Source organism: Osmerus eperlanus, chromosome 13 (genome assembly GCF_963692335.1).
Source record: "Osmerus eperlanus chromosome 13, fOsmEpe2.1, whole genome shotgun sequence".
In the NCBI taxonomy this organism is placed as follows: Eukaryota; Metazoa; Chordata; class Actinopteri; order Osmeriformes; family Osmeridae; genus Osmerus; species Osmerus eperlanus.
Window position 1 is genome coordinate 9788210 of NC_085030.1, and position 9680 is coordinate 9797889.

Sequence of the window (9680 nt, forward strand, 5' to 3'; positions counted from 1 at the left end):
TTGTCGTACTTGAGCAAAATTGTGTTTCACCAAGCGGCTTTCCCTTGGTGGCCGTATTCTTCAGTAGAGTCCTTGAACACTAGAGTGAGTCAGAAGATGTGAGCCCACAGAACGCAAACAAAGCCCTGTTTTGTGCCAGTGGCCCCCTCGTCCAGTCTTTGTCTAGTCAGTGCTCATGTTCTCCTCTGCTCACTCTTACATATATATACCATCTCACGCACTTCTCCTCCTAAACTCTGATCTCTGTCTGCCCGCCCGCTAACAGTTAAACCCACTAACGCCCTCTGTTGGACACACACAATACAACAGCCACATTATCATTTATCCACTTGTGGTGTATCAAATCACTGATGGCAGATGTTCAAAGTTGAGATTATGCATGATGTGCTGTGGCATTGACTTTACACTTAGGCAGAGTGATCCACTTTGGACTTTGTCAAGCAAGCAAACAAGCCAGCGGTCATTCACATCAGTTTTCTGTGGGCCTGTTCCTGTTGACTGAGGCGTGCGGTCATGATCCCTCATGATGAGTGTCTTTGTGTGGGGGCAACAGTGAATAAGGCGAAGTTTAGGGTCAGGGTCATGAATGAGGTCAGGGGTGCGAGAAACCAATGCGGGGAATGTTTTATTTTCAGCAAAAAACATACATTGTTTAAGCCATGATACATTTAGAGAGATATTTAGAGAGTTAGAAAGTGAGAAGTTTACAGTAGATAATGTGTGTGTTTGAAAGGGGAGTTCAATAATATTTGCATTCGACAGGGACACTATTGAGGTAAAAAGCTTCACAACCACATCAAGTACCACATCACAGACCGATCCACATGAATTGATTTGACAGAGCGTATCACCTTATCAGTAAATTATAAAGAGTATGCCATTATGAATGAGACATTAGAAGGAGCCTGGGGGTTGGGGCCGCTTGGCTGATTAGGGACAGAAGGGTTTCTTGTGTTCCTCGTGGTCAGAAGAGTCCCTTAGCCTCTGGGCAATAAATAAATAAAGTTACCATTTCACTGTAATTCCAGACTAATTTTTCGTCCAGATGGACCCGGTCGTCTGTTTTAATGTAATTCTGGCATGTATGTTAGGAAATTCTTCAGTTTACAAATGGGCTCTTTTGAGGTTCACAGTACTACTGCGCTATTTGTGTCTACAACATGACGTGTTTGGTTATCCTGTCATCCAGTTGTACGTGACGATTTGAAAGGTTCCACAAAATGTTATTCTCGTCACTTCCTGTGATATTCATGCACGAGGAAATACAATTTTCTAGGCCTTTAGATTTTTTATTTAAGGAATGGATTTAAAGTAAATATGACTAATTTAATGAAATAGAACAGAGTTGGAATTGTGTCATATTTACACAAAATATACAGTGATATCAGTTAGAGATTACATAAAAAGCCTGAGGTAGGTATTCAAGTTACTACAAGTCTTTGAATTACTCATTTATCATTTAATATTTATCATTTAAACCTGATCTGTCATTCTATTTAAATTTGTAAATGGTTTGTGCCCTGATTACAGCATCTAACACACTGGTTCTGGTCTTTTCTAGGAAAATGTGGGTTTGGTAAATGCCAGAAGACTTGATATGATTTGGAAAGCGATGGGGTGATAACATTTTGACTGGAGGGTCACAAACACTGAAGACCCTTTCTCTCCAAGTAGTGTGTGCGTCACATCATGCTCGTCAAGGAGACAGAAATACACTGGCAGACCAAAATAGTCTCTGTGGAGGAGGCCGGCTCTCTAGTCACGGGTTTCATGTTAGCAAGGAGATGGACCCTAGTAAGGAGGGTGTGAGAGAGATGGGGTGGGAGAGAGGGATTGGAAGAATGGGAGAGGAGAGGGGGACTGGAAGGGAGATGGGGTGGGGTAGAAATGGATTAAAATAGCTGGATTGTCACAGAGAGACTTGGCAATTAGGGCGAAAACATAGAAGGACGACGACAGTAACTGGGACAACGGGTAATTGTAGAGGAAAGAGAGACTGGGTGGGAGATGAGGAGACTGTAGGGGTATGGGGCATGGGGAGTTGTGTGAGAGGACAGGGCCGGTGAGTATCACAGCACTGGGGTGAACAACCAGCCTAATATCTGACTTAGCACCAGTGACATTAGCTTTGTTCATGTTTCAGCTGGTTGGTTATTGAGTGAGAAGTGACAGACTCCTTATGTGAATTGTGGCACATTCCAGGGCTACAGTGGTTCTCCAGACTCCAGACCCACACAGTCCCGTCTGCACCTCAGCTACCACCCCCCTGAACCTTGAACCTGAACCCCACCCATCAACCCTGAGACACCCACCCGGACACACCCACGGCCACTTCGGCCGAAGGACCGAAGTGGCCGTGTCGGGTGTGTCGGGTGTAGGGGTGTGTGGGCGGCACTCGCACTTGGCTTCTGGTCTATTTCAGGTTGTGCCACAGACATGCAGGGGCCAGCGCATGTGTAAACATGCAATACTCTGCATGCTCATACACATGCAAATGCGTTTATCCACATTTACACGCAACATATTTGCACCCACGTGCACACACACATCCACAAATATGTAAACACACATACCCTGTGCATGTGTTGCACAATCACTACAACGATGATGTTAGTTACAATGGGCAGTGATGATGCTAAATTGCCCCATTGTTGTTCTAGCATCCTTCCTGCCCTTCCGTTACGGAAATGGAAACATGCACACGCACGCGCGCACACACACACACACACACACACACAGTCAGTCCTGGACAGCCTGACCAAAGTGTCCTTGTGTGTTCTGCTCTCTGGGTCTTGATTCACTGCAGACAGTCCCCTAGCACTCCTACATGCTGACGTTTGCTCTGCGGTACCTCCCTCCAAATTTCAGATGTCACCGGATAACCCTAATCTTGAGGAAACCGCTAGAACATTGAGCTTCATCTTGCAGAAACGACTGAATGTGAGCAGAGAGGCGCAGGAAAGGAAAAGCGCTGACACAACAACTAACCTGCGTTGACATAGAAAGCTGTATAACGTGTCAGAGCCTAGATGTAACATGGATGTGTAGTGTATGAAATGTGTTCTCAGAACTTGAAGATAAGAAGAATTTCATGGGAGAATTTTCATACATTTCTCAATAACTTACATGAAGTTCTACAGCTGTCTGTCACAGACAGAACAGTAGATCCACACACAGGGCCTTTCACCCTTTGATTACTCGAAAGTTAGTAACAAACTCATTCATTTCTTGAAGGAGACAAAATATGAAAATATGAAAGGTGGACTTTACACTAAACTTGATCTTGATTGTTCTACATTCTGGTCAGGGTCAAAGGGGGGTACACTTCCCTCAACATGCAGCGCAGAAAGGAGGATTTCTGCACTTTGCTGACACATAGTGGCTGAAAGAGTGTATTGCAGATAGGCCTGGACCCGGTCATTGGAGCACAATATTTAATGGATTATGAAAATTCAAGAATTATTCTTTGCATGTGTTAATCCAAATCATTAGATTTTCATCATAACGATTTATATATATATATTGCATTCTTGTAAGCACCTTGTCACGTGTTTTTTATGTCCTTATGTGCTTACAACAGGAACAAAGCTGTCAGGACCATACAATAACAATTTTATTTTTATGTAGAAATCTATGTAACACAAGAGCAGACAGGATTTAAAGCACACTTAGAAGTTTTATGTTGTGTGCAAGAGTGCAAACTTTCAAGTAAGTTTAGTACAATAAGTTCTCCAACCCAACAGCTGTCCCACAATACTGGCCACAAGTTAAGCGCAAACATCAGACCTGATGAACGTGAAACCAGTCATGAGACAAATCCTATCCAATATTTAAGTGCACTAGATTTAATTAATCACATATAGAATTCAATACATCAATTACTCATCATCAATTACTCACATTGCTCATATACATGCATACACACAAACACATACAATAATTTAATTGTCTAGTAAGATAGAGATTGAAACCAGACACTTTGTCTCTCAGTCTGTATGTCATAATCAGAATCCTTCTATCCTCCCTTTTAAAGTTGTTACATGATATCTTCAAATATGCAAGTATTTATGCAATGCATAATTTCACCAAATGGTGATGAAAGCTAAGAGCTACATTAGCAGAGCACCAACACTGGTTTTAAGTGTTTGGTTTGAGGGAAACATTAAAAACAAACAGGTAAGAGGCAAACAATGGGGCATTTTAATCTTCTGTGTATTCGTACAACCAGCTTGGTGGCATTCTAAGGAAGAAGGAAGTTTCTGCTTCAGGTCAATTAATGAATGCCCTTTTGATAGTGAATGGAGTGTTAGCACTATCGCCATAGAGTGAGTTAGAATACCATCAGAAACACAAAAGACTGTCTTCTCTGGAAGTGCAGCTCCTCTCACGACACAGTGTCGGGTCAGCGTGTGACGACTCTAACCCACCTCTCTCTCTCAAGCGTGTTGATGTCTGGCTCACTGGCACAGCATCAGTGGGCCTTCAGCTGGCAGTTCTCCCCCTCAGGACTCTCCGTGGGGCTGGGCAGTGCCTGGGGCCTGCAGTTCCCTACCATGGTGGGCTTCCGCATGGTGGACAGGCGACGTCGGAAGCCCTCCCCGGAAAAGAAGTAGAGCAGCGGGTCAAAGCAGGAGTTGGACGCGGCCAGACACAGCGTGACCACCACCGACTTCTGCATGGCCACGACCTCGTCGCAGGTGGTGTCGGTGCGCGTCAGGAAGCTGAGGTGAAGACTGCGCTGCACGTGGTAGGGAGTGAAGCAAAGCAGGAAGGCCAGGGCGACGATAATGATCATACGGATGGCCTTGGAGCCCGAGCCGCGATTGCACCGTGAGGTCTGGGCGCGTGACAGCAGCGCCCGGATGATCCCGGCATAGGAGATCAGGATGATCAGGAAGGGAAGGATAAAGCCCACCGCCAGGGAGAAGTAATTGAGCATGTTCAGCTTGGACAGGTCAGCTTGGACAGGTCTTTCGCGCTGCGAAGATAACGATTGTGGCGGCTCAAAGCACTTAGTCTTGTTGGTGGCTGGGTCGTAGTACTCGCCTGACATCAGAAAGGGCGAGGAGACGGAGCAGATGAACACCCAGATGCCTACACACACCAGGCGAGCGCGGCTCTGAGACACCAGGCGCAAGTTCTGGACAGGGAAGACGATGGCAATGAACCGGGTGACAGACATGGCGGTCATGAAGAAGATGCTGCAGTAGAGGTTAACGTACAGGGCGTAGGAGCTGATGCGACACAGGAAATCTCCCATGTTCCACTGGCCTTTGTTGACGTAGTAGAGGACTCTCAGCGGGAGCGTGCTGACACACAGCAGGTCGGACACAGCCAGGTTGAGCATGTAGACATGGAAGGGCGAGCTCTGGCGCTTGGTTCGGACCAGTACCAACACAGCGAAGCCATTTCCTACCAGGCCAAAGACGGTGATTAGGGAGTATACGGTGGAATAGACCTGGTTCCGGAACTCATCGATGGACGGACAGTTCTGGCTGGAGTTGTCTCTCAGAGTATTGTTGTCCATATCTGGATAATGGGAGAGGAGGGAAAGATAGATGAAGAGATAGAGTGACAGAGAGTAACAAATGGGGGGGGGAGTGAAAGACAAGGACAGAGAGAAACAGAAGAAAATCAAACAATGAGAGACAGAGAGAGAGAATAAGTTCAAATTGTAGGGAGAGAAAGAGAGAAAGGGAGAGAGAAATGTAAGAATGGGAGAATGAGGGAGAGAGTGAGCAGATTTTCCTTACATTTACATTTAGTCATTTAGCAGACGCTCTAATCCAGAGCGACTTACAGTAAGTACAGGGACATTCTCCCCGAGGCAAGTAAGGTGAAGTGCCTTGCCCAAGGACACAACGTCATTTGGTTTGCATAGCCAGGAATTGAACCAGCAACCTTTGGATTACTAGCCCAGTTCCCTAACCGCTCAGCCACCTGAATCCTTAATGCTTTACTGTACGCCTCTGAAATACCAAGTCACTGCTTGACAACAACTTCAACCTTCTGTTTTCTACAGAGGTTAATAAAATCTGTTAATATTTAGCTCCCAGTCTTTGTGAATGTGTGACTTCCCAAGCCTATTTTCCTATCAGTTTTTGTGTAGCAGTATGCTGTTGTTCACCTAACACAAAATGTATCTGGTCACGTGCACAGTTGATCCGGTCACTTGGCTTTTTCTTTGCAAATGTGTGTTATCTACATTTTGCTGATGTACTTAGTTCCAAATGATTACACCATCCTGACATGTCTCTATAGCATCCTAATCAGACAGAAGACTCCCACGAGCATAGGTTGTAGTAGTTACATCTTATTTCATTTTATACAATGTTTTATATATATATAACACATACATATGTGGGAAATGTATACATATAACATATCTCTCCTACCTTATGCTCTTCTGCGAAGATGGGCTTTGCTTCCTCTGTTGTTATTTAATTATTCAATATTTATTCATAAATTTGGCATACTCCAAATTCAGCCAGTTCTGTTCCTTCTTAAAGGAGCAATTGTTTGCAATTGTCTTAGAAGTACTGCTTAAGGCGTGCGGTTTTTGTTGTTCTCATGTCTTAATCTCTTGTCATTCTCGCTTCTATTGTGCGTATCTGGATACGGTTTTGGATCTGTGGAAATTAAGTAGCCTACCTTTGATTGGACAATATGTATTAGGAGGAAGGCACGCTAAAGATTGTAGGTAACCAAACTCTGAGGTTAAAGAAAGCAGTGGAATTCGAAACCAAGATAATAAACTACATCCTGCTTGTCAGGAAGATTGTGTGTGTGTGTGTGTTGTTGTTTGTGTATTCATGGGTGAGAGCTCTTACATTAGGGCTCTCAAGTCTCGAGTCTCGTGATCACGCATTCCCTGTTTTACAGTATTTCGGTGGTTAGTCAAACGCGCACCTGTCTTGCCTTGACTAATTTACTCTGAATTTCAATTATACACATTATCGCAGCTATAAATAAATAAAAATAACACCGTGCATCCACTGCAATAAGTGCAAGAATTGCATGAATAGTTTACACCAGCATCTCGATTACAGTGGCTATAGCGGTTGATTTGTGGTGAACACAAATTTTAAGTAGCCTAACAGTGCAAGCTTTTAAGTCTCAACCAACACAACCAACCAACACAACCGGTTATCAGGCGATAGGTGTGTGTTATGGAAATTGGCGGCATAGAGAAATGAGTGATGAAGTGCGTTTGTTAAAAGCGACTTGTTCTCATTTTACCTAGCCTGTTTCTTAGAGATAAAGAGCTGTAGCCTTGGTGCAGTTTAGGTCGATACCACAAATCCCATCATGCATGATGTAGCCTACTTCTGCATTCTGAAATGTCCTTGATAGGCTATGCGTTGAAATGTTATTTAACATTGACATAAAACATTTATTTAAAAAAAGCAATACAATAGACATAATTATGTTAAAATCCATCTATGCATGGGATGTAGATTACTTGCTCTCAAGAGTGATAAGACAGGTAGCCTTTATGGCTCAAGTACATGATGTTACAATTTGCGGTAACAAACATGTTTAATTAAGATTTGATGATAAAAGGATATATGATTTTAACCTGCTTAATTATTGTCATACATAGTTTAGTGAAACCTACATTGTTCTTGGTCTTTTCAATTAGTTTTCCGTTCATACCAAATCGAAAACGTAATGTTACGCCGCTGTTCCGCGGAGACAGCACCTAGTGCAAACGCTTTCGAGACGAGAGCTGAAGTCAACGTTTTAAGGATAAAGTTTAATAATTCTCAGTCACCTAACCTAACCGTAACATCTAACACTAACCCTAATTCTCACGAGGTTGTGAAAACAACGTTTCTTACCGTAAAATTCCAGACCGTTATTCGCCAGGGTTGAGCGCAGAAACCTTTCACTTCAGTTAAGAACCTCCTGCAGAATGCACGCAGTTTTGTAAAGCCTATAGCCTACGCGTGGGATTGTTTAATACTGTGATGATGTGTCTCTCAGTCCGAGATGTAACTGTGAGGATGCTCTGCACGTCGTCGCGTGCCAGTAATTATGTCATCACTGTAACATGTCACTGCCAGGACTGACTTTTTTTCTCCAAATAGAACTAAGCCTTATACTTTCTTCAGACTTTGAAGTTCAGAATTCCATACACTTCTCGGGAATGGTCCTAGTTATTTATTGCTTTACTCGTTTGTTTACCTTTATAAAGGATACAATGGGTGTCTGATGCAAGTTTAAATCAATATTTGTGTAGCTAAGTCAATCTACCCACTGTGTGTGTCTGGTGTGTCACGCAAGACACCTGTCAGACCTGTATTCTTTGAAAACGAAGTGAGCTCCAAGTATATCCAACATTTTCATTCTGAACAAGTTAATTATTGTTGTAAAGGCCTTGTTACGAAAACCATTCAGTTAGGGTTAGGGTGAGAATTTCTGCACAAACTGTTAGACACCAACTCAGGGTAGCTCATCTGCATGCTCGTCATCCTCATCGGGTGGTCCTCATCGGGTCGGGGTCTTGACTTGACTGTGGGTCAGGTCGAGGGTTAGCTCGAGGGTTAGCTAACCCTGACCCTAACCCTAATTTAGACAGATTTGTGAACAATATTCGACAGAAATAGGCCTTTTATGTACATAGAAAAAGTCTTAGATCTTTGAGTTCAGCTCATGAAAAATGGGGGCAAAAACCAAAGTGCTGTATTTATAATTTTGTTTGAGGAGTGAGGTTAACCAATTCACATCGGTTACACTCACTCCCCTAAACTCATTCTGACACCACAGCAGGTTTATTTCAGAGGCAAATTCCTTATACTGTTCTCAAGCCTCTTCTACAGTATCATCCTTCAACAAAGACAATGCAGTGTGGGAGTACAACCATGCCTAAAACATAATTTAAAGTAAGGAGAGCCTACCATGTGTCATGGTAGGCTACACTATGTTAAAAGCTTCAGGGGTTGTTTTGATTGTGATACCTTTGTAGAGGGGATGTGATAAGAACGGGAGTCAGATGGCTGAGCGGTGAGGGAGTCGGGCTCGTAATCTTAAGGTTGCCAGTTCGATTCCCAGCCGTGCCAAATGACGTTGTGTCCTTGGGCAAGGCACTTCACCCTACTTGCTTCGGGGGGAATGTCCCTGTACTTACTGTAAGTCGCTCTGGATAAGAGCGTCTGCTAAATGTAAATGTAATGTAAGAACAGGAAATCAGCAGGCACAGCAAACCAAATAATAATGTTCCGTCCTTTGAAATAAATTATTGAACCATGTGAACCATATGGCACTTGTTGTCTTTTTAGTAAATTGAGTTTGAGTTTATTTTATTTTGACAGGGACAGTGCACATTAATCAACGTTTCAGTAAAAGTGGTTTTAGCCAGTAGGCAAATTTTCAACCGCAGTCCCTGCAGGTTATTAAAAACAATTACAATACAGACAATCATTGAGCATTGAGCACATGCAGGGCAACATAGGACAAGCAAGACGTAGCATACAGATAGAGCAACATAGAACAAAAAGCAACAAGACAAAATCCATAAAAGCAACAAAGTTATTCCACACCTCACCAAGCTACAGACAACATGGAAAGCAACAATACACAGCTGGGATTATGTTCACAAATCTGATTGACCTTTAGCCATATTTTCATGTTTTTTGTGAAAGTGTGATAGGTGGTGCAGATGGCAGTGTATTCCAGAC

At 43.3% G+C, this 9680-nt stretch overlaps 1 protein-coding gene across 1 annotated transcript; it reads right to left on the minus strand.

Annotated features, from left to right (window-relative positions):
* Positions 1-3540: 3540 nt before the first annotated feature.
* cysltr1 (cysteinyl leukotriene receptor 1) lies at positions 3541-8031 on the minus strand. Its single transcript, XM_062477067.1, has 2 exons — positions 7842-8031; positions 3541-5529 (listed from the first exon to the last, which is right to left on the minus strand). The coding sequence occupies exon 2, from the start codon at positions 5525-5527 to the stop codon at positions 4472-4474; it is 1056 nt and encodes a 351-aa protein (XP_062333051.1). The 5' UTR covers positions 5528-5529; positions 7842-8031; the 3' UTR covers positions 3541-4471.
* Positions 8032-9680: the final 1649 nt, after the last annotated feature.